The sequence below is a fragment of the Sorghum bicolor genome, chromosome 3, assembly GCF_000003195.3.
Source record: "Sorghum bicolor cultivar BTx623 chromosome 3, Sorghum_bicolor_NCBIv3, whole genome shotgun sequence".
Taxonomy (NCBI): domain Eukaryota; kingdom Viridiplantae; phylum Streptophyta; class Magnoliopsida; order Poales; family Poaceae; genus Sorghum; species Sorghum bicolor.
This window is the reverse complement of record NC_012872.2, coordinates 71,899,885-71,925,897: the sequence shown is the minus strand read 5'-3', so window position 1 is coordinate 71,925,897 and position 26,013 is coordinate 71,899,885. Positions and strand designations below refer to the sequence as shown.

At 44.8% G+C, this 26,013-nt stretch overlaps 1 protein-coding gene across 1 annotated transcript; it reads right to left on the bottom strand.

Annotated features, from left to right (window-relative positions):
* Positions 1,501-6,680, bottom strand: LOC8081300 (auxin response factor 4). The gene is made up of 15 exons (XM_021455791.1): positions 6,629-6,680; positions 6,395-6,501; positions 6,226-6,321; positions 6,029-6,085; positions 5,756-5,914; positions 5,552-5,636; positions 5,219-5,309; positions 4,977-5,141; positions 4,709-4,828; positions 4,520-4,592; positions 4,269-4,440; positions 3,249-4,177; positions 2,570-2,760; positions 2,314-2,487; positions 1,501-1,928 (listed from the first exon to the last, which is right to left on the bottom strand). Exons 1-14 carry the CDS (start codon positions 6,678-6,680, stop codon positions 2,352-2,354), a joined length of 2,433 nt encoding a protein of 810 aa, XP_021311466.1. The 3' UTR covers positions 1,501-1,928; positions 2,314-2,351.

Here is a 26,013-nt window from a genome sequence, read left to right as displayed (position 1 = left end):
ACGAAAATGCTACAGTAGCGAAATTTAAAAATTTTCGCCAACTGAACCAGGCCTAAACAAGGCCTCAGTGCATGCAACAGACACAAGGCAGGGCACAGCCACAGGCAGCAGACGGGAGAGGCAGCAGAGCGCAGTGCATGTACCAGAATCGCACCGGATCCTCGCCCTCGTCGTCACCCGCCACGTCCGGATCAGTCAAAACTGTTAGGGTGACGAGGATCAACTATTGTTCTTTCATACATATACTCCTATATATAGCCTAGCATACACATTAATAAAAAGAAGATAAGTTCATCGTTTTGAGACAGGCACAGCACCCCAGTTCCGGTCAAAGCTTTTTTGTCCATGGGTGCGGCGCACTGTTACCATCCATGGATCCACATCCACTGTAGTAGCTACTACGACAGCCACGAGGGCGCAACAGTGAGTGACGCCCTTAGGATTGGCAGTTGGCACGTTCCACGGGTTGCTGCTGACCTGCTGTCGTCGCCCCGACCAGACCGACCGGCCACCACCCAAGCATATCCTCCGGGGGTCCGGACCCATGGACATCCATCGGATCAGCATGCAGCGAACCTCGCCGCCACGTTTCGGCCTCTCGGCGCGCGGAAAGGGACCGTCGCGCACAACGCGCGCGAAAAGCCAGGTCCCTTTCCAGTTTCCAGCCACGGCTACACGCTACACGGCACCAGGTGTCCCGTCCGGTGAACCCTCACGCTGCCGGTCCAAGGCGCAAAATTCGCAGTGCAGGATGAGAGCACCGAGGAAGCCACGTTGACCGGCGGAGCGAGATGGCTGCCAGCACGAGCGCCACCGGAAGTGCAAAAACCCAGGCGGACGGGTCAAACACGACACGGTACCAGTGGCGCCAACTGTGCAGAGCATGGATGGATGGCTTTTCCACGGAGACGCCCGTGTGCCGCACGCTGTTGTTTTTTCCACGGGGGGAAGTCGGGGGAGAGAGACAGGCTGCCAGGCAGGGGCGCAGGGCCGAGGGAGGCAGGCGGGCCGCGGGCGTCAGCCGCACAAGCCTGGTTGGTTGGTTGGTTGGTTGCCCCGGCACGGCGGCACCCTTTCTTGTGCTTTCTTCTCTGCAAAAATAGCACGGCTGCACCACCACTTCCTCGGTTCCGTGCGTTAACAAAACACACCAAAAGGGACAGGGAATCGCGCCAACGGCAGGAGAGTCCTATCTCCAGTTGCCCTGCCCAGCGAGCCTTGATGCCTTTGCCTTTCGGTTTGCTTTGATTTCCTTTGCATTGCATCACCAGACACCAGGCAGGCAAGAAGATAAGGGGAGGGAGGGAGGGAGGGGCAAAGGGGCCCCGCCATACACTCGCCCTGCATTCCAATCCCCCAATCATGCAAATGGATGGCAAATAGAGACAGTGTGTGCCTTTAGGTCGCTGTCATCGCCACGAAGACAGTGTGAACGACACGGATTTGCACTAAGCATATGCATCACACAGCATCTTCAGAGCAGACGGGGGAGGTCACAGGTTAGGTCCTCTATAACTCTTATAATACATTCAGTGAGAAGATCAGACATACATATACCAGTGTTTGCCATTTATCTCGCGCTACAGAGCTACACTTACAGGGGATTAAAATGCCGCGAATAGCTGCTGGTTAATACCAAAGGTACTGCCACTGCTTGCTACTTACTACTTACTACAGGCTGGGACTGAGTACATAAATATTTACATCAGAAGGCAGAAGAGCAAATCAGCAATAACAATAGTAATAAGACTTGGCCCTTAAACTTGCTGCCAAGAGCAAACTGCGGAGAAGCAAATGGAGACAGTTCTACTACGTTCACAACTAAAACCTCGCTACGGACAAGCAAAAGATTTCAGGAGTTACTTGGTTGGGACCCAGGCACCTGGCACGATGAGTTCATCATGCATCGTCGGCTTCCTTCACACAACCTACACACAAGGCAAAAGCGACAACCGAAAGATTAGCCCCTTTTTCCTTTTTCACGGCAGCTTATCATGCCAAAAATAAGCAAGAATCAACATCATGTGACAAGTATTAGAAGAGCTACGCCTACAGCATACTGAATTTAGCAAGCATTTCCTTTTTCACTGCAGCCTATCATGCCAAACATAAGTATCTCGTGGCCAGAGGCTCACGGTATCAAGAACCAACATCATGTGACAAGTATTAGAAGAGCCATGTCTGTGGCATACTGAATTAAGCAAGCATTTACAGTCAATAAACAAAGGCATCCGATGTTTCTTTAGTTCAGTGAAAAACCCATTCGCCATCAGTTGTGCAAAAACAAGTATTAAGGATCGAAGGAGGACTTACCTAGTTATCTAAAATTGCTTGCTGCAGGCAGGCAAATCCTACTCATTTGTGGCGGCGCATCCTTCACCCACTGTTAGAGGCTCCTCCTTCCTTGGCGCAGATGATTTTGAGTTCATCTTCTGGACCTCCTCCTTCGTATAGATGTAGATCTTGCGCACTATGCTACAGAACTCTCTGCTCATAAATAATGAACTGATGTCAATATTGGCCCAAAAGCTCATACGCATACAAATCTCCCACTAAGATAAGGACTTACTCCCACGGGTCATCCCCCACAAGCATCATGTCACCCTCATTGTCAGTATAAACGATCTGCCAGCTTCTGTTGGCAGATACTAATTCGCCATTGAATTCAAACATCTTGTCTAATTCTGCTTTGAGTTCATCGTAGTCAGTGAATTTTGAGAGGTCCACAGATCTGCCAAGCGCAACCCCTTGCTTATGAACCTGAAAATCATTCAAAGCAGATGTGTAAATTGCAAAGGATAGGACTACAGAAAAAATATAGGCTCAGCCACAACACAATCATGCAATATTATTATACATACAACTATAATGATGCAATCAAGCCATTCTACATGGACTGAAAGCATCCATGACATGTATCATTGGGCATGTTGACTTAATTTAATTCTATCAAATGAAAATGTTAGGCAACCTTGGAAGCCCACCAAACTATTATTGGCAGATTTGATCAGTGCTAGTGAAAATTACAGCTGAGGCATGGGATACTCAAGAACCTGAGCAGATATGGACAATTAGGATCCAAACCCCAGGATTTATAAACCACATAGCAATATTCCCTTATCTAAAGAGGTCAAAACCATTTTTTTTAAAAAACAGACCAATAACTGATAATATATTGCCAATCACATGCACAAATTGAACAACATCAGTATACAAGTGCAAGGTCACAAACATAAAAACAACAATACCTTTGTGCAGCTCCTTGTCGAAGCACCCTGGGACTTGCTTTGAATATCTTTTGAACTTGGCTGGGCTTGCTGAATGTTTTTCTCGTTCTCAGTTGCAGTTCCAGCAGTGCTTACAGATCCCTCAGGCAAGCACTCATTTTGCACAGGTTGCAATTCATTCACTGGTGCCGATGGTCGGGTTTGTACCACATGCTCCCGGATAGCACATAATGGAGAGCTCAACTGGGCAGGAGATGGACTGGTTGTATCAACTTGGAACCCAAAGATCTTGAACCCGCTGCCTTCTCTGGTCTTTTCCAAATCAAATGGAGCAACTGTTGCATGAGGCCTAACCACTCGTGGCTGTTCAACCTGGGGAAATGGCTGGTTCAACCAACTTGATGGGTTTTGTCCAAAGCTGAAACCCTGCTGCTGTTGATCACCTGGATTACCATAGATCGAATTCTGGTCGCCCCAGAAACGCAAGTCGTTGTTTGCTGTTTGTGTCCTTGTGCTTGATTCAACAGTCAGAGAAGGTTGTTGGGCCATATAGAAGTATGGATCCGCAAAGCGATGAGCTGAACCCTGATCCTGAAACTGGTTGTTGAAAGAAAGACGGTGATGATTGTCATCATAAGCTTGCATGAAGAACCCCTGTGTATCTCTAAATGATTGAGAGGCAGTGCGGGCATCCTTGAAGGCGGAACGTGAGTCCTTGAAGTCCGTTTCACGCCTTCCCATTGGCATCCAACTATCCATAGCAGGTCTCTGCTGAAAGTTAGTGTGGGCTTTCCCATTGGGTGATGGGGACCACATCATCGGCTTTTGAACAGTGGAATCAGAGTCGTTGCTTTCAGTCAGGTTGTTCCTCAAGGTCATTTGCTCTTGACCTTGCAAGACCGAATTTTGATGTTGTGTTTGAGCAGAGTCAATATCGATCTTGGCTGCACCTACAAATTGCACAAGATGATTTGTAAAGGATTAGAGTGGCTATATTTTAGTCACCATTGCTCTTCTAACTGAACAATCTAGTAAACTTACTTTCTTTTGTGAGAACAGATGCTTCAGGTGAAGGTGGAGGAGCATTTTGTCTAGGTCTTTTTACTCTAGAAGAAAGCGGGAGTGGATTAACTGGAGGTGATGAAGCAGGCTCTATCTTCCAAGGAGAGACCCTATCTGGTCGTGGGATAGTAGAAGGCTCATCCCAGCGCACCTAGAAATAATAATAATAAACCTTCATCAGCATAAGTTTTAGACCATAATGGAAACAATAAACTTGGATAAGCAATTACCTTCAAGTATCTCCAACTGGAATCAGGCCATAGTGGGTCAAGATTTTCACAGCCAACGATTGTACCAGTAAACCTACAAGACAAGATAAAATTGCATCAGGAATAAGTAACTACAAATAATGAGCAGGTACAATGATGAGACCAGGTGACATGAATCTACAAAATCCAGAATGACAATAAGACAGTTACCTCTGCTCTGGTGCCTCTTCCCCTTCAAACCTCATTCTGAATCTCATCCCAATTGAATAGTTATTTTTCACTGACTCCATATATTGATCATATGGTATGATGAACTCTGAAGGGCTCGTCCTAACATTGATATTTAGAGATCAGCAACAAGTTAACTACCTTTATTAAGAACAAATTGCATGTTATAGCCTCATGCAAGATAATCAAGGTAAACCAATATGTAAAGTCTCAGAAATGTAATCAGTTTATTGCGGACATGTCAACATACCTAGGCTTGTAGTAGACAGTGAACATGGATTTGGTGTTGATGGCGTGCCATGCAGTCGCAAGGACTCCGAGGTGCATGCTTTGGCTAGATATGACTGAAGAAGGTACATTAGACAACTGCCTCATAGCCCGCCTAACACCAACCCGAAGTTCACCATTTTCTCCTCTGCATAAGGAATAACAGAAATTTAGCACCAGATCGGGAATTGCTTTCATGCTGGGTAGGCAGGAAACACAGCAGACCTGAGGAAAATGAAGGCGTCTCCAGCAACAAGCCTTTTGGAACTAACAAAAACACTCCAACCACTCTGAAGGAGATGCCTCCTGGGTTGCCCTGAAGAAGACAGATTTTGTGCCCGGTTAACAATCATCAACATCAGGAACAAACAATTGAGCTTTCCAATTAACATAAAAGATGCAATGAATCGCAGAAAAACTGATGGATAAACTAAACAAAAAATACTGAATAAATCGACATCACACAGACAATCGAAAGTAACGGGGTAACAAATCACTCATCCCCCGTAGCAAACATGACAGGTACGAACCACGGCAAATGAGAGGAGCCCAAATTACCGCGAAAGATGTGGCGGAAGCGCCACTCCATGCCATGCAGATCCTTCGCCACCAGCTCCTGTGTGGGAGGCGACTGCGTCATATCCTGCCGACGAAACAAAGAAGATCAGCTGGCCCGACGAGAAAAATCTTAAGCAGAAGCACGCGCATCTCTAATTCTATTAATAGCAGAGTCCAAGTCCACAGGGGATGGAGGAAACACACCAGTGGTGGGAGGCACTCGTCTGCGTGGCGGCGCAGCACAGAGAAGCCTCCGTGTGTGCTGGTGTCGGAGGCGGTGAGCGTCTTGCAGAAGGACCTCACTGCTGGCCTCGGCGACGCAGCGGACGCAGAACTCGCCTTCTCAGCCGCCACATCGGTTTGCTGCATGAACGAACAAGGAGAGCGAGAGGAGTGAGAACCTCCTAGTTCCCAGGGATTTTTTTGCCGAAACACGTGCCGACGACAAATCTTCCGAGTTGGGACTTGGGAGGCTACCTCGGGCTCTGGCATGAGCATGATCTGCGCGTAGACCTCGTCGGTGTCCGTCTCCGCCTGCCAAAACCGGGAAAACGCGTAAGTACCGGGCCTGGAATTGCTCGCCGCAGGGGAAGCTGGCGCGCAAGGTGCGGAATTGGCAGCAAAAATCCGGGGGAAGGTAAAAAAAAGTGAACACGGCGGGAAGAGGAGGGAACCTTAAGCTCGACGTTGAGCACGCGGCAGAGCAGCTTGGAGGGCAGATCGTAGAGGCGCATCTGGTTCCCGGCGACCTGGTTCATGGACGCCTCCACCTGAGAGCACCCAAAATCAGCGCCAGGAGCTGGGGAGCAAGCTAAGCTTCAGCGGGAGGAGGAGGAGGTGTACCTGCTCGATGTGTCCCTGGGGAAAGTAGAAGACGAGGTCGCCGACGCGAGGGACGGTGACGAGCGGGCCGGCGCAGGCGCGCCAGAGCTCCGGGTACAGCGGATCCCCTACAGGAACAGAGCAAGGCACCATCAGAGCGAGCCCCCGCGGGGAAAAGACGGCGAACACGAAGCAGAGAGGAAGAGAAAGCAGCGGGCCGCCGGAGCTGACCGGATCTGGCGCGCGCGTGCGTACCTGAGTTAGACGGGGCCTGGGACGGCAGCGCCATGGCTGCTGCGGGCGGCATCTGCCTCGGATCGGGCAACGGCGGCGGCGGCGGGCGGGGGAAACCCTAGACGGAGGAGAAGTGGGGGGGCGCGGAAAGGGGGGAGAGCGAAGGCAGGCGGAAAGGGGGAGGAGGCAGCGGCAGTAGCAGTCGGAAGGGGGAGAACCCAAATGTTTTTGTGGGCGGAGGAAGGAGAGGAGAGGAGGGGAGACGGGAGGAGATGGGGTAGGGGGGATTTGGTGTGGTCTCTTTGTAGGGAGTAGAGATAGACACACCCCACGAGACGCAGCGGTGGCGTTCGGACAAAAAGAAAGCCGCTGGTGACCCGGCCGCGTTGGCTTGGACCACCGGTTCGAGCGGTCCGGTCCGGTTCGCTGGCTGGCGGAGGCGTGGGCCCGGGCCGGTGCTTGCGTGTGTGTCTGTGTGGCTGGCTGGTCTGACCAGCCTGCAGCGGCAGCAAAAGCGAGACGGGGTGGGTGGTGGGTGCGGTGCGGTGCAGCGGCGGCAGGAGTAGAGCAGTGGCGGGCGCTGCCGCGCGCGCACCTCACCACACCTACGGACGGACGCGCAGCTTTATAGGTGGGGGTAGGGGGGGCGCAATCGCAATTCGTAGGCGACGGACGGACACGGACGGGCTCCCACGCTGCGAGGGATGCTTTCTGTTCTGCACCGCACCTACAAAAACTACTGTGCTACTTTGTGAGATGTGCGGCGGTTGAAAGTTGAATTTAACAGCGAGTGATGGAACGGATCTCATCTCACTGTGAGTGGCCGGCCTCAAGAGCAAGGGCTGGGGAAGCCAAAAAGGAAAAGGAGTTCCACTGCCTTAAGTTTGTTTAGGAAAGAAAGAGAAAAAAAAATGACTCTTGCTACAGTAATTATGTCAAGAGAGCTATTGCTGGGCCTTAAAGGCGTCTTATACTATCGGTAAACGTTACATCGCACTCAATACGGAAGAGGCTCGTGATTACACGATTGTACGCGTACTCCCACAGTAAATGTGAGTGCGTCCTCGCCAGTAGCATTGCACTAGTTTTTTTTCCTGTATTCAACGGGAATAACCAGCAGCAAGGTTTTCGTGAGGTGACGGAGGGAATTACCGCGCCGCCAGTCCATAGTCCGACCGACACGTCGCTTCTTCGAAGAATTCCTAGTCCACATAAAAAACGCACTCTTTTTTTTATCAAAAACAGGAGATATTTTCCCGGTGGCGGAAATCGACAGCGAGGAAGAAAGAAAGACTCCGAGCCTCCGAGGCACCTCAGTGCCGTTCCATTTTTGCAGCCGGTGGCGCCACCCTTTCGTTTCGTTTCGTTTGCGTTTTTATCGTGCCATGGACCAGTGGGGGCAAATGCGATAAGCCTCGCTTTTCTACGCGGCGAGGCGATGGGTGCTGCTGCTGCTTGGCCGTGGTTGTGTTTTCCACGGCAGGGGGAGAAGCAAAGCACAGCTTGATTTAGGTCTTGTTTAGTTCGCAAAAATTTTCAAAATTCTCTGTCACATCGAATATTTGATCGCATGCATGAAACATTAAATCTAAACGAATGTAACACTCTGGTGTTAAGCGAATTAAAACATGACATGTCATCATGAGCATTGCATAGTTTATTGTTAAGTAAACCCTGATGCATTAACTTAAAATAAGTTTACATTTGGTTGAATGTGCTTAAGAATTAAAGTGTGTTTATTTTATGTATGGATGCTTGTTTTGGAGTTTAAAAACCTTGGGTGAAAGTTTTTCCGAAAAGCTTAGGGGGGGAACCCTAGTTTTCAAAACCTTAGATTTGCCCCCTTTTGTGCAATTCAAAAACCAAGCAAAATTTGAAGTTGAGTTTAAAAGCAAAGTTGTAGATCTTGTCAAGATGTACAACTTTGGTGTTTTGAGTTTTTGAAGATTTAGTACAAAATCCAAAGTAATTTTAAAAAATACAGATTTCCGGAAAGTGTCCCCTTTTCAAACTTAAATCCCCAATTCAAAATCTGTTTGGAATTTTGAAAAATGGTCAACATGAAAGTTGTAGGGCTTGAAAAGTTGAACAACTTTCATGTTGGGAGTTTTTCAAGTTGTTATGCAAAATCAAAAGTAATTTTGGAAATTCTGTTTTGCCCCAATTCAAAAATTTGGAATTTCTTTGATTTGAGTTTGAATTTCAAAACTGTTTGGGTAAATTCACTAGTTTCCACTCAAAATTGGCTTTGGTCACCAAAAGATGTTTTGAAGTTCACAAAATTTTGCACAACTCTTATTTTGGCATATTTTCATCTTCTATTCAAAATCTCAGAGTAATTTTAAGTTTTCAGAAAGGGTATTTTGGGGAAAAGGGGGATAAGCTCGGTCCCTGTTCATGGCGGTGGACCGCCGAGCTGGAATCGGCGTTGCCAGCGCGTGAGCCGCCGTTTCATCTCGTCCAAGCACGTGCTCGCGTCCGTGGCAAAGTGGAGCAGCTGCTGGCGAAGTGGAAAGCGACGTGCCCTTCTCTCCTGCGATCACCGATCTCTTTTTCGCCACCGGAGCACCGACGGGCAGCGGCTCGTCCAACTCCAATTTCGCCTCGATCGCTCCCTTTCCAATCCACCCGAGCGCTTCACCAGCTTCGCAAAGTTCTCGGCTTTCGATTGCGCCCCCGAGCGCAAGCTCTACCTTTCTACAACTCCGCACCGACCCGTTCTTCCCCAAACCCGGCCGGAGCTCCGCCGCGAGCGCCTCACCGTGGACAGCGTCACCCAGAGCTTCTCCGCCGCTGTTTCTTGCTCCTTTGGGATCGCGGTGAGCTACTGATGCTCTTGCGCTGCTCAGTTCGCGTTCTACTCAAGTGTGGTGATCGGTGTTCGTCTGGCCGAGGCGGCCGTCCGCCGCGTCCGTGGCCGGGGCAGCTAGAGTAGGGGAGAGCAAGTGTAAAGGAGCTCTACGGGTGCGCAAGGATCTGGAGAAGCCAGCGCACCTCGCCGCGGAAGCCGGGATCTCACCGGTGTTGCGGTGGAGTTCGCCGGAGCGGTGGCGCGAGGTAGGAGGCGAAGCTGACGGGCGGGACCCGCCCGTCAGTGTCTGTGTGAGGGGAGAAGCAGCGCGCGGTCCGCGCGGGGGAGCTCTCCCGAGCTGGTTTGGGCCGAACGCGTGGGCCGAGCTCCTGGGCCGCAGTGGCAGTGCTGTTCTGTTTTTCGTTTTCTTTTATGCAGTTTTTGATTTATATTTGATTTTGTGTAGTAAATTTTGTGCTGATCCAAAAATTATGAGAATTTTTGTATGGCTTCCTTAAAATGAGTAGAACACATGAAAAATATTTGGTTATATTTTCTGGTAGTTTGCATGTATGTAAAAATTGCCTCTATTTAATAATAAATAAATCTTCCATGATTTTTAATAATTTATAGGTATATCCAAAAATCATGAAATTTAATATGTGACCTTGTGTTACTGTTATCTATCTCCATGAGTAATTTCAGCTCTTTTTGATAAAGTATGATCTGTTTAATAATAAAGCTATTTAAAATGCTTATAAAAGAAATAGAAATAATTAATCCCTTTAGGATTTGGGTGATATTTTAGATTGTTTGACAACCAGTGGTCACTTAGCATGACATGCTCCCTGGTTATGATATGATCTTTATTGTTTGATAGATACCCAATATTGCTTAATGAAAATAATAAAACTTGTTTAGAAATAATCTATGTTTTTGGGTAGCTAAGTTAGTTGTTTCTATACCGTGAAGGTAATTGTACTCGAGATAGTCATGTTTATCGTTGTCATCCAAGAACATGTAACCTGTCTTTATCATGCCATGAGTATATCATAATCATGCATATGCACTTTTACGTATAGAATACGCTCCGGAAGAATCTGATCCCCAGTGGATTTCTTCCGAGTTTGTGGATCCTTCGAGTGTTGTTGAGTTGCCGAACTTCCCTTCCGACCAAGGCAAGCCCCGGACATTAAACCCTATCCTTGTATTTTCATAAAGTTATTTATATCACTTGAGTTAATATGATGCATTAGGTGAATAGGAGTTGAGTGAATCCTATTTGCTGCATTATCTACCTTGATGATTTCAAAATTAACCTTGATACTTGCTTTATGAAAATGCTTAGTATGCTTAGCCCTGCTCACTAGATAAGTTTTCAAATGAGAAAGATTGAAGGGTTGTTGTGGGATACTTTTATGGTTAATAATGTTTAAACTTGAGACCGGTTGGTGGACTTGCTTTAAGAATGGAGTCTTAAAGTAGTGTCTCCAACTGAGTCGATTAAGGACCGTACCGTTGATTGGCCTGTTGTGATTGAGACCTTTGAGTACAGCCCACATGCGGCGGTAAGCCTTACCTATAGCTATTCCGATACTTGAGAACGGCTAACCGCGTACTGGGAGTGGAAAGATGGCGAGAGTAGCGTGTACCCACCTTACGGATCTGAGATGACCGGGAAACATCTAGATTGGCTGTAGGATGGTGGTGTACTGTACTCTCGGGTGACGCTGGACCCGTTCTTGTATGGGAGGATCTATAGAAAAGGTTGACATATGCAAGATTAAGTTCTACATATGTCGTGTGGTACTGAATCCCCAGCTGGGTTTAATCGATTCGAATCGCCGTGTTTCCTCGGACATGGAGCCTCAATCCTCACCCCATCATCGTAGTAACAAGTGAATCTTTGGTATAAGAAAGAGGTGATTTGCTTATGAAAGTTTGGTAATGACTTGGTTAGTCATAAATAATAATCTTGAGCTAAAGCTTGAAAGTAGGTTTTACCCGTAGTAAGCTTTTATGCAAAAGAAATACTTGATCTTGATAAAGCTTTACCTTGAATCCCTATAGCCTGCATACCTGAGTTTCCACCTCTTTTATAGTCGGTTAAGTCTTGTTGAGTACTTTTGTACTCAGGGTTTTATTAACCCATGTTGCAGGTGAAGCTTTTGATAATCCTTTTGATGGTCTTGATTATTTTACTCTTGTGGAGGAGAGTGATGATGAACCTGATGTGTGACCTTGGGCAAGTAAAAACTTGTTGTGTGATCTATGGTTTATGTAATATAAAGTTCCGAAGCTTTTATGTATCAAATACTTATGGTTTGTAAATTATGAACTTAAGTTTCAATCTATGTTATGTAACCTTTCCGCTTTTACTCTGATTTCTCTTATCTATGAAATGTTGTAATACTGTGATGCTTGATGAGGGAATTCCTGAAAAGAATGTAATGTGGATGATTCGGGTTTCCGAGGACACCCGACAGACTTCTTGAGTCATTTGGAACTCGTGCACGTCGATCAGAAGTCTTTGGGACAATGATGTGTGCATGTGGGCCACTTAATTCAGGAGGTTCTGCCACAGCTGGTATCAGAGCAGGTTTCCCTTAGAAAGTATAACAGTATTCATTTAAAAATTTCAAAAGCTTTTGAGTCAAACCAAATTTCAAATTAGTTTGAGTCCAAATTGCTTCTAAGCTCGTCTTATGCTTCTAACTTGTCTCAATTCATTCTTTAGACTTATTCTTCTATCCAAATGGATATGTTCTTAGTATAATTATGGTAATATTTATATACAAGGAACAATGTTTATAATATTGCCCTAATTATGAAAAGCAAGTTTATGCACTTTTATATTAAGTGACTAATTTAAAGTTAGTTACTTGTTTGATGTATGCCTTGTTCGTAAGTACGTTTCATGCATCATTATGGATAACATGTAATTAACTTTCCCTCCTTAAAGTTGTTAATAATTAGAGGTAATATGTCTATCTAATTGTAAAACTCTATCCTTTAACCTTGGAACATATATAGTTCTAATATTCAAAATAAAAATATTTTGGCAGATGGCTCGTACCCGCCTAACCGCTCGCAAGTCCACCGGAGGTCGTGTTCCCAGGCATCAGTTGGCATCAAGGAATCCGCCACCCTCCGACAGCAGCGACAGCAGCACTGACAACTCCAGCGATGGAAACGGGAGTGACACTAGCGGAGGTCCTCCTTCGCAAAGGACCTACAGGCTTATGAAGAATGATCTGCGTCTGATGGTCACTGACAACATCAACATGGAAGTTCAGCTGTACCATATGGCGGGGTATGTGGTCAATCTGGAGGCCTATACCAACATCCTCCATGAGGAAGTGCACCAGCTGCATAATGCCCTCAATCCACCTGAGGCTCCTGAAGCAGCAGAGGAAGGACCAGTTGTCATCCAAGTGGATAGTGATACTTCTGAGGATGAAGCAGAAGAACCAGGAACTCCCACTCCAGATGAGGGTGTTACCACCAGTGAGTCGGATATGGATGATGACTAGGTGTTGAGTAGGCACGAAGTATGAGCTAGTGTGCTCTTCTGACTTTGTAACTTAGTTAGTCAGAAAAACCTCTAGTATGGGAAGTGTGTAAGATAGTGGTTTCGGTAGTCCTGCCCAGGAGCGGACTTGTATGATAAATAAGATGAACGTGTTTGTGTTATGTAAGTCATAATGTATGATGGTTAAGTAAGCATGTTAATTAAAGTGTGATGTGTTTTTAAACAGATGTCTGCTAACAACCATGGAGCTAGTTCTTCCCAGGGTGGGGATGATTTTCCTAATGCACCACCAGTTCCACCCTCTTTGGCTGATGCAATCGCAGCATTGGTCAATGCAACAACTCTGTTAGCACAAAACCAGAATGTTGGTCAGCGTGGCCGTGGTCGCCATAACCGAGAAGAAACCACATATGTTGACTTCACAGATACTCGTCCCCCAGTTTTCACAAAGGCTGATGAACCTCTTGAAGCTGAGGATTGGCTTCGTACTATGGAGCAAAAGTTCAGTCTCATCAACTGTACTGAAACCCAGAAGCCAGTTTTCGCCGCTCAGCAGCTGAGAGGAGCAGCAGGAGTTTGGTGGGAAAACTTACTGGCTGTTCAACCAGCCCGCCACCGAATCACTTGGGGAGAATTCAAGGAAGCCTTCAGGGCTCATTACATTCCCAAGGGAGTTATGAAAATGAAGCTCGAAGAGTTCTTAGCTCTCCGTCAGGGGGATGAACCAGTCATGCAGTATATTGGAAAGTTTAATCATCTGTCCCAATATGCAATTGAGCAAGTCAACACTGATGAAAAGAAGAAGGAATGTTTCATGAGAGGCTTGAATACAAAGCTTCAACTGATGATGGCATCCTGTGGCAATATATCTTATCATGAAGCAGTGAACATCGCTATCTCCAGTGAAGAAAAGAACCGCAAACATAAGGAGGCTAAGAAGAAGAAGGGGTTTGTCTCAGGGTCTGGATCATCTGGCGGCAACAAGAAGCGCCAGAGGCTCATATATCATCCAGCTCAGCAGTTCCGCCCATCTTATCGTCCTTCTTATCAGCCGCCTCAGCAGCAGAATATGCAGAGGACTTTTGCAAGGCCGACAGTGCCATTCAATGTTCAACGCCAGCCAAATGTTCCTGCCATCCGTCCGCCAGTGCCACAAGCTGCAAACAACCCTTGTTACAATTGTGGGAAGAGTGGACATTTTGCTCGTGAATGTCCATATCCAAGGCAAAATGTTCCAAATGTCAACGCACCAAGGCCAGTTGGAAATCAACAAACAAATCAGAACAAAGGTCATGCCCAGAATCAGCAGAAGGGTAAGGGTACTCCGAAAACAGGAAGGGTTTTCCATACTCAAGTTGAAGCTATACCTAAAGGAGAACCAGTGATGCTTGGTATGTTCCCTGTTGCCCAACACTCAGCGCTTACACTTTTTGATTCTGGTGCATCACATACTTTCATGAATAGAACATTTGCGGAAAAGCATAATATACCTATTGGTGCAACCAAAGATGAGTTCTTTATACAGTCACCTGGGGGTCGACTATGCACTAAGGAAATGGTATATCAGGTGCCAATAGACTTGGGTGGATATATATTTCCAACATCCATGATAGTGTTAAAAGATCCGAGTATAGATGTGATCTTGGGTATGAACTGGATGAGCCAGAGAGGTGCAGTTATAGACACCTTAAATAGAACCATCAAGGTCAACTTACCTGATAGCAAGTCTCAACTTCTTATCCATCTTCCTACCCTTAAGAGAGCAGTTGAGCAAGTATGTGCTATCTCTGTTAAGGAAATCAAGGATATTCCAGTGGTCTGTGAGTTTCCTGATGTGTTTCCAGAAGATTTACCTGGTCTGCCACCTGATCGTGATGTGGAGTTTGAGATAGAACTCAAACCAGGGACAGCACCAATATCTAGAAGAGCTTATAGAATGCCACCAAAAGAATTAGCAGAATTGAAAACTCAGTTGCAAGAATTGATGGATAAAGGTTTCATTCGACCTAGTTCATCACCATGGGGTTGTCCGGCAATCTTTGTGAAGAAAAAGGATAATACCTTGAGGTTATGTGTGGACTATCGTCCTTTGAATGAGGTAACAATCAAGAATAAGTATCCTTTGCCCCGTATTGATCTTCTCTTTGATCAACTAACTGGTGCTAAGGTATTTTCAAAAATAGACTTGAGATCTGGGTATCATCAAATCAAGATTAAACCAAAAGATGTTCCGAAAACGGCATTCACTACCACATATGGCTTGTATGAATATCTAGTCATGTCTTTTGGTCTGACAAATGCCCCAGCACATTTTATGTATCTGATGAATTCAGTGTTTATGCCAGAGTTAGATAAATTCGTGGTGGTATTCATTGATGACATTCTCATCTATTCCAAAACTAAAGAAGAACATGAAGAGCATCTCAGGATAGTGTTGACTCGCCTGAGAGAACATCAGTTATACGCTAAGTTTAGCAAGTGTGAATTCTGGATAGATGAAGTTCAATTTTTGGGTCATGTCCTGTCAGCTGAAGGTGTTGCAGTAGATCCAAGCAAAGTTCAGGAAGTTCTGGACTGGAAGTCACCAACTTCAGTACATCAAGTTCGGAGTTTCTTAGGATTGGCGGGGTATTATCGCAGGTTTATCCCTGACTTCTCCAAGATCTCTAAACCAATGACAACACTGCTAAAGAACGATACTAAGTTTGTGTGGTCATCCGAATGTGAAGAAGCTTTTCAGACTTTGAAAAAGTTGTTGACCACTGCACCAGTGCTAGCTCAACCTGATATTGAAAAATCTTTTGATGTGTATTGTGATGCTTCAGGCAAAGGCATTGGGTGTGTACTAATGCAAGAAGGAAGAGTCATTGCCTATGCTTCACGACAGCTTAAGCGTCACGAAGAGCATTATCCAACCCATGATCTAGAGTTGGCAGCTGTAGTCCATGCTCTCAAAATTTGGCGACACTATCTGCTGGGTAATACATGTCACATATATACTGATCACAAGAGTTTGAAATACATCTTCACCCAGTCAGAATTGAATATGCGTCAGAGAAGATGGTTAGAACTGATAAAAGATTATGATATTGAAGTACACTATCACCCAGGCAAAGCCAATGTAGTGGCAGATGCACTCAGTCGAAAGAGTCATTGCAATTGTCTGGAAGTTAAGCCGATAAACCTTACCTTGTGTTATGAATTTGAGAAGTTAAGTCTTGAAATGATTCCACAAGGAAGTCTTGCAAATATGACAGTTCAATCATCTATCAAAGATCAGATTATTACAGCTCAGAAAGAAAATAAGGGTATGAGCTTTTTGAAAGAAAAGATCCAGTCTGAGCAGAATTCCAAGTTCAGAATAGATGAAGCTGGAGTGATTTGGTTCAAGGATCGGTTAGTAGTCCCAAAAGTTCCTGAACTCAGAAAACAAATTCTTGATGAAGCTCATGCAACAAGATTTTCAATCCATCCAGGCAGTAATAAGATGTATCATGATCTAAAACAAAGATTCTGGTGGACTAAGATGAAGCTTGAAATTGCTAGTTATGTGGCTAGATGTGATACTTGTCAAAAGGTGAAAGCAGTTCATCTTAGGTCTGCTGGAGAATTGCAACCGTTGCCAATTCCATCTTGGAAATGGGATGACATTAGTATGGATTTCATAGTGGGTCTACCCAGAACATCGAGAGGGTTTGATTCCATATGGGTCATTGTTGATCGTCTAACCAAATCAGCTCATTTCATTCCTGTAAGAAAGAAGTATCGAGCTTCCATCTATGCTAAGATATACTTTAACAGAATTGTGAGTCTACATGGTGTTCCAAAGACTATTGTATCTGATAGAGGGACACAATTTGTAAATGCTTTCTGGAAGCATTTGCATAAATCCTTAGGTACTAAACTTCTGCATAGTACAGCTTATCATCCACAGACTGGAGGCCAGACTGAAAGAGTCAACCAGATCTTAGAAGATATGTTAAGGTCTTGTGTGCTCAGTTATTCAGAGAAGTGGCATGAATGTTTGCCTTTAGCAGAATTCTCTTATAATAATAGTTATCAAGAGAGCATTAAGATGGCACCATTTGAAGCTCTATATGGCAGAAGGTGCAGAACACCTTTGAATTGGTCAGAACCTGGAGAACATAGTCTCTTCGGGGTTGACTTAGTCAAAGAAACTGAAGAGAAAGTCAGGCTCATTCGAGAGAACATGAAGATAGCACAATCCAGGCAAAAGAATTATGCTGATAAGAGACGTCGATCTCTTACTTTTGAGGTTGGTGATTATGTATATCTCAAAGTGTCACCTATGAAAGGAGTCACTCGATTTGGAGTAAAAGGAAAGTTGGCACCTCGATATATAGGTCCATATCAAATCCTTGAAAGATGTGGAAAGGTGGCATATCGTCTAGATTTACCACCACAGTTATTATCAGTTCACAATGTGTTCCATGTCTCTCAATTAAAGAAATGTCTTCAAGTGCCTGATCATATCATTCCTGTTGAAGGAATTGAGTTAAAGCCTGATCTGACATATTCAGAATATCCTATCAAGATTCTGGATCAAAAAGATCGAGTCACTCGTAGAAGAACTATCAAATACTACAAGGTGCAATGGAATCAACATACCGAAGATGAAGCCACGTGGGAATCCGAAGAGTTTCTCCTAGAAAGTTTTCCTGAGTTCCTTTCTTCTGTCCTATCCTTGTAATCTATAGTGTTTTAATCTACCCCTGTTTTTGTAAAGGTGGTTTTGGAAGTGCTTGACAAACTTCTTTTTCCATTAGTTAGCCTTCAAGTTAAATCTCGGGACGAGATTTCTTTAAGGGGGAAAGAGCTGTAACACTCTGGTGTTAAGCGAATTAAAACATGACATGTCATCATGAGCATTGCATAGTTTATTGTTAAGTAAACCCTGATGCATTAACTTAAAATAAGTTTACATTTGGTTGAATGTGCTTAAGAATTAAAGTGTGTTTATTTTATGTATGGATGCTTGTTTTGGAGTTTAAAAACCTTGGGTGAAAGTTTTTCCGAAAAGCTTAGGGGGGGAACCCTAGTTTTCAAAACCTTAGATTTGCCCCCTTTTGTGCAATTCAAAAACCAAGCAAAATTTGAAGTTGAGTTTAAAAGCAAAGTTGTAGATCTTGTCAAGATGTACAACTTTGGTGTTTTGAGTTTTTGAAGATTTAGTACAAAATCCAAAGTAATTTTAAAAAATACAGATTTCCGGAAAGTGTCCCCTTTTCAAACTTAAATCCCCAATTCAAAATCTGTTTGGAATTTTGAAAAATGGTCAACATGAAAGTTGTAGGGCTTGAAAAGTTGAACAACTTTCATGTTGGGAGTTTTTCAAGTTGTTATGCAAAATCAAAAGTAATTTTGGAAATTCTGTTTTGCCCCAATTCAAAAATTTGGAATTTCTTTGATTTGAGTTTGAATTTCAAAACTGTTTGGGTAAATTCACTAGTTTCCACTCAAAATTGGCTTTGGTCACCAAAAGATGTTTTGAAGTTCACAAAATTTTGCACAACTCTTATTTTGGCATATTTTCATCTTCTATTCAAAATCTCAGAGTAATTTTAAGTTTTCAGAAAGGGTATTTTGGGGAAAAGGGGGATAAGCTCGGTCCCTGTTCATGGCGGTGGACCGCCGAGCTGGAATCGGCGTTGCCAGCGCGTGAGCCGCCGTTTCATCTCGTCCAAGCACGTGCTCGCGTCCGTGGCAAAGTGGAGCAGCTGCTGGCGAAGTGGAAAGCGACGTGCCCTTCTCTCCTGCGATCACCGATCTCTTTTTCGCCACCGGAGCACCGACGGGCAGCGGCTCGTCCAACTCCAATTTCGCCTCGATCGCTCCCTTTCCAATCCACCCGAGCGCTTCACCAGCTTCGCAAAGTTCTCGGCTTTCGATTGCGCCCCCGAGCGCAAGCTCTACCTTTCTACAACTCCGCACCGACCCGTTCTTCCCCAAACCCGGCCGGAGCTCCGCCGCGAGCGCCTCACCGTGGACAGCGTCACCCAGAGCTTCTCCGCCGCTGTTTCTTGCTCCTTTGGGATCGCGGTGAGCTACTGATGCTCTTGCGCTGCTCAGTTCGCGTTCTACTCAAGTGTGGTGATCGGTGTTCGTCTGGCCGAGGCGGCCGTCCGCCGCGTCCGTGGCCGGGGCAGCTAGAGTAGGGGAGAGCAAGTGTAAAGGAGCTCTACGGGTGCGCAAGGATCTGGAGAAGCCAGCGCACCTCGCCGCGGAAGCCGGGATCTCACCGGTGTTGCGGTGGAGTTCGCCGGAGCGGTGGCGCGAGGTAGGAGGCGAAGCTGACGGGCGGGACCCGCCCGTCAGTGTCTGTGTGAGGGGAGAAGCAGCGCGCGGTCCGCGCGGGGGAGCTCTCCCGAGCTGGTTTGGGCCGAACGCGTGGGCCGAGCTCCTGGGCCGCAGTGGCAGTGCTGTTCTGTTTTTCGTTTTCTTTTATGCAGTTTTTGATTTATATTTGATTTTGTGTAGTAAATTTTGTGCTGATCCAAAAATTATGAGAATTTTTGTATGGCTTCCTTAAAATGAGTAGAACACATGAAAAATATTTGGTTATATTTTCTGGTAGTTTGCATGTATGTAAAAATTGCCTCTATTTAATAATAAATAAATCTTCCATGATTTTTAATAATTTATAGGTATATCCAAAAATCATGAAATTTAATATGTGACCTTGTGTTACTGTTATCTATCTCCATGAGTAATTTCAGCTCTTTTTGATAAAGTATGATCTGTTTAATAATAAAGCTATTTAAAATGCTTATAAAAGAAATAGAAATAATTAATCCCTTTAGGATTTGGGTGATATTTTAGATTGTTTGACAACCAGTGGTCACTTAGCATGACATGCTCCCTGGTTATGATATGATCTTTATTGTTTGATAGATACCCAATATTGCTTAATGAAAATAATAAAACTTGTTTAGAAATAATCTATGTTTTTGGGTAGCTAAGTTAGTTGTTTCTATACCGTGAAGGTAATTGTACTCGAGATAGTCATGTTTATCGTTGTCATCCAAGAACATGTAACCTGTCTTTATCATGCCATGAGTATATCATAATCATGCATATGCACTTTTACGTATAGAATACGCTCCGGAAGAATCTGATCCCCAGTGGATTTCTTCCGAGTTTGTGGATCCTTCGAGTGTTGTTGAGTTGCCGAACTTCCCTTCCGACCAAGGCAAGCCCCGGACATTAAACCCTATCCTTGTATTTTCATAAAGTTATTTATATCACTTGAGTTAATATGATGCATTAGGTGAATAGGAGTTGAGTGAATCCTATTTGCTGCATTATCTACCTTGATGATTTCAAAATTAACCTTGATACTTGCTTTATGAAAATGCTTAGTATGCTTAGCCCTGCTCACTAGATAAGTTTTCAAATGAGAAAGATTGAAGGGTTGTTGTGGGATACTTTTATGGTTAATAATGTTTAAACTTGAGACCGGTTGGTGGACTTGCTTTAAGAATGGAGTCTTAAAGTAGTGTCTCCAACTGAGTCGATTAAGGACCGTACCGTTGATTGGCCTGTTGTGATTGAGACCTTTGAGTACAGCCCACATGCGGCGGTAAGCCTTACCTATAGCTATTCCGATACTTGAGAACGGCTAACCGCGTACTGGGAGTGGAAAGATGGCGAGAGTAGCGTGTACCCACCTTACGGATCTGAGATGACCGGGAAACATCTAGATTGGCTGTAGGATGGTGGTGTACTGTACTCTCGGGTGACGCTGGACCCGTTCTTGTATGGGAGGATCTATAGAAAAGGTTGACATATGCAAGATTAAGTTCTACATATGTCGTGTGGTACTGAATCCCCAGCTGGGTTTAATCGATTCGAATCGCCGTGTTTCCTCGGACATGGAGCCTCAATCCTCACCCCATCATCGTAGTAACAAGTGAATCTTTGGTATAAGAAAGAGGTGATTTGCTTATGAAAGTTTGGTAATGACTTGGTTAGTCATAAATAATAATCTTGAGCTAAAGCTTGAAAGTAGGTTTTACCCGTAGTAAGCTTTTATGCAAAAGAAATACTTGATCTTGATAAAGCTTTACCTTGAATCCCTATAGCCTGCATACCTGAGTTTCCACCTCTTTTATAGTCGGTTAAGTCTTGTTGAGTACTTTTGTACTCAGGGTTTTATTAACCTATGTTGCAGGTGAAGCTTTTGATAATCCTTTTGATGGTCTTGATTATTTTACTCTTGTGGAGGAGAGTGATGATGAACCTGATGTGTGACCTTGGGCAAGTAAAAACTTGTTGTGTGATCAATGGTTTATGTAATATAAAGTTCCGAAGCTTTTATGTATCAAATACTTATGGTTTGTAAATTATGAACTTAAGTTTCAATCTATGTTATGTAACCTTTCCGCTTTTACTCTGATTTCTCTTATCTATGAAATGTTGTAATACTGTGATGCTTGATGAGGGAATTCCTGAAAAGAATGTAATGTGGATGATTCGGGTTTCCGAGGACACCCGACAGACTTCTTGAGTCATTTGGAACTCGTGCACGTCGATCAGAAGTCTTTGGGACAATGATGTGTGCATGTGGGCCACTTAATTCAGGAGGTTCTGCCACAACGAAAATAAAAACCAATTACACAGTTTATCTGTAATTTGTGAGATGAATCTTTTGAGTTTAGTTACTCTATGATTGGACAATATTTGTCAAATAAAAACGAAAGTGCTACGGTAGCCAAAACCCAAAAATTTTGGAAACTAAACAAGGCCTTGGAAGCGTTACAATGCAGACTCTATCCTAGAGTCTAAAGTTATTTATTACTTCGAACAATGTGGACTTGGAGTCTAAATAAGACTTAGAGTTTTATTTTTTCTACCTCTTTCTTCAATAAATATACTGCCACATCAGCAAAATACCATAAATAATATGTAATTAAGTGTCTTTGACTCTGTGATAGAGTCTTGCATTGTGAGTGCCCTAAGCGATGTCAAGAGTAATTTATTTCCGCCCAGAAAAGGCAAGGCAGGGCGACGCCGTAAACGGAAATTGATCGTTGGAGAGGAAAAAAAAACTTTGACTGCCTGTCTGCAAGCTCGCGCTTGCCTTGGCACGACCGAAAAGTCCTGCACGTACGAACGCGCACGGTTTTTCCACCCCTGGGCGGTAAGAAAAGGAAGAACGCGCCATAACAGTGGCGGCAGGCATGAATGGGCTGGGCATCAACGAGGACACCGCTCAACTTGCTGATGGTACTGTTCCTCGTTGTCTATATATATGGTCTTGTTTAGTTTATAAAAATTTTTAAGATTTTCCGTCACATCGAATTTTGCGGCACATGTATTAAGCATTAAATATACTTAGAAAATAATTAATTGTACAGTTTACTTATAATTTATAAGACGAATCTTTTAAGTCTAGTTAGTTTATGATTAGATAATAATTGTTAAATAAAAACAAAAATATTACCATAGCAAAATCTTAAATTTTTCACGAACTAAACAAGGCCATAAGCTGGTGGGCCATGGAGCTTACACGATGAAGATAATAATAAGATGTGTATACTTGTGAGCTTTATGCCTGCATGCAAATGACTTTGTGAGAGCAATGGCGGCAACGATATGTGGCCAGTGCTGCTTTGTTTTTGTTTTCATTCCACGCCCGCCATGGCTGTCATTAGCGCATAATGGTGGTGGAGAGGAAATACTACTACTACTACTAAAAAGGCAGATGAGGTCAGGTCAGCAGAGGTCGCGTGCGGGCGCACCAGCACGGCGATTGAAGAGATAATAATATAGGGAGAAACCGAGGGAGATTAACAACCTCATCGCGAGGATTAGTTTAACCACGACCGTCAAGAAGAAAAGGAAGAAGCAAACGAGGCGCAATAATTGCTGTGTGAAAGCAACAGAAAGTGGCGTGGCGAGGGGGTGGACGGGTGGTGGTGTGTCGTGTGTGTGTGTGGCGAGGGGGTGGTGCTGGGCGCGGCACGGCAAGCTGACGGCGACGGCGCGGCCGCCCGGGAGAGAGGGGGCAGGCGCGGCGGTGTCGCGGCACGCGGGCGCGCGGCCTGCTCCTGTTCCCGTCGCCGGGGGCGGGGGGCCTCCGAATAAACTAGTCCCCACTGCTCCACTTCCTTGGCGCGCAACAGCAAAGCGGGCGCGAGGCGAACAGTGGCAGCATCACGTCTCGGCATCTCCACCACCGGGCCCTCCCCACCACGATTAGTTTAATTCACTGTACTCCAGCTAATTAATCTATCGGCCTCACCTAATCACGAGATTAAACTAAACAGCCCCCGTGGCCGTGCGTGGCGCCCGGCTGGCGCCAGGGCCTAGGCACGCACGCACATGGCTGCAGCGAGCAGCGATCATCCTAGGAGGACCAGGCCAGGAGGACCGGGTGGGCTGTCTCCTGTGCCCTCGCAGCCGCGGCCGCAGCTCCCGCCTGCCGGCCTCGTCGCCCCGCCCGCCCTCATCATTACCGGCTCATTACATTACGATAGGCTGGATTAGATTAAGATTAGCGACGATAATTTGCCTCCACCACCACCACCACTACTGGCGTGGCCTGGCGTGGTGCCAATTTGTTTTTTTAGACAAAGTTTCGTCTCCCGACGTGACGACCTAACCTGGTCTGTGCTGTGGGCCTGGCCTACCACCACCACCTCGGCCGGTGCGTGCTGGAGCTACTAGTACTTTTCTGCTGCTGCGTCCAAGGAGTCGAGGCGGATTAGCCTAGCCGATTAGTATAATAATTAACGAATTAAATAATTAATTGATTACTCTGCTCGTTGGTTACTGGCCGTGCCGGCCCTTTTAAGCATGTATAATAATAGATTTATAGCTATGTTAATGTTGATGTGGAGAAGAAACGATAGCTTAACTCTAATGCAAATATAATGTAGGCACATAGGTATTAGTAGATCCAAATAATAAGTGTTGTAAAGAGAAATATGAAAAAGAATGTGTCTTAGAGACAAGTATAAGATAACTTATTGTATAACTTAACTTTAATCATTTAGCTTATAGTTAAATACTTAACTATATTATTGACCTTATTCTTACTTTTGGCGCCTACTTTGACCCCTCACTTGGTCACTCCTGTTGCAAGTCGGCACGGCAGAAGATGGATCGGATCGGATCGGATCGGGTCCACTAGCACGGCCTGGTCGAGTTCACTGTTCACCTAGGTCGTCATAGGCTAGCTAGCGATGAATTACCGGAGAGAAAGAGCAAGAGTGATATTGCTTGAGGGTTTCTTCAGTTCAACGAAAAAAAAAATTCAAGATTCTATGTTATATTAAATCTTGCGACACATACATTAAACACAAAATATAGATAAAAATAAAACTAATTATAAAATTTACCTGTAAAATCGTGAAATAAATCTTTTAAATCTAGTTAGTTCATAATTGGTTAATAATTATTAAATAAAAATATACAGTATTAAAAACCAAAAACTTTTCGGCAGATAGTGCCACGTCGGAAAGGGACACGCCTACCAAAGTCCCGATTCTTTGGAGCAAGTAAATTTCAAGCTTGGACAAAATGTGTATAGAAAAATAGTAATATTTAGTATTATCTCAATAAAAAATATTAGAATAATCATAAAATGTAAGCTTATAGTAAATATATTTATACTTTAGAGACATTTGATTTGTTTTCTATAAATTTAGTTAAATTTTAAAAATTGGATCCGTTCAAAATAGAATGGTATTTTTCTTACGGAGGGAGCTAAGACTTGAAGGCGAGAAGACATCCAGCCAAGTAGACAGCCATGGTAAGCTCCGTCATCAGGCTGCTTGGACTTGGACTCCACTCCCGCAGTTCTGCACACAATTAACTATTTTATTCTTTGCGACGCTCGCCTGATTAAATAATCAATTACTAAGTAGTGCTAACCGCAGGTCGATGACTCGATGTCACATGACAAAAACGATAATGGAGACGGCCCGACAAAACTCTAATCCCCCTGTAGAGCAGACACTGTTCTCTTTTGTTATAAATTTTTTTGTCCGGGAATTTTTATTTAAATGCAGTACTGCTAGTGGTACCCGCAATTCGGCGAGATCCGCATTTATTTCCGGAGGAGAAATAAACAACGGGACAAGAAGAGAAATTTTGCAACAAAACAAGTCCATGATTGGGATTAGCTTTGACCCGACTGGCTGATAACTCCCACGCCTCCGGCCGGCATTGAAGGCCGCCGTGGTGGCCAATTTGCACCCCGAGGACGGGAACGCCGACGGCGACTGCTTTGTCGCTGCCGGCGGATCCTAGCGGCCGCGGCCAGGAGGCGCCTTCCCGTCTTTGTAGTAGCTTGCTGTGCTAATGGGCCGCGTCGTGCCGCCGTCTCGATCACCATCGTCTCGGTGACCGGCAGCGCTTGCATCGTTTTCCCGTGCTCTGTTCCGTCTGACCATTTCGTTGCACGCTGCAAGCTTCGGCTAGGCTAGCATACTCCGTCTCCGTCTGCAAGAAAGAAACTAGCTGGGCTGGGAGGGAGCCAGCTGATGAGCTCCCTATGAACACATTCTACCTGGCCGCAAGAGCGATTTTCTGAACCACGGAAAAGTCCAAGCGTAGTAGACTAATAATAGAATGGTTATTGCCAGCACAATGTATCAGACAGCAACGTGAAAATGTTAACTGACCAGGCAAAGCCATCGTCAAATTCTGCAAGTGAATTAGAAAAGGGGGCGACGCGACCGTGGGAAATTCCCTGAAGTTGACTCCCGGCGACCTCAAGAGTAGGAGCAAGCGTAACTAGCTTTGAACAGCTGTGCTCCTCTCTCGGCCTCTTGGATATGGTGTAGAAAAAAAATGTTGGATTTTACCCGAATGTAGTGTTTTTTATATTCATCCTTCACAATAACATGCATAGAATTTTTTTCTACAATATTAATTCATACGCTCTATTCCAGTAAACTAAAGATATGGACAGTAATAACATTTTCTAAACTACTTCCACTCCAATTCAGGCTTGTTTAGATCCAAAAACTTTTTGGATTTTGACACTGTAGCACTTTCGTTTTTATTCGACAAACATTGTCCAATCATGTAGTAACTAAGTTTAAAAGATTCGTC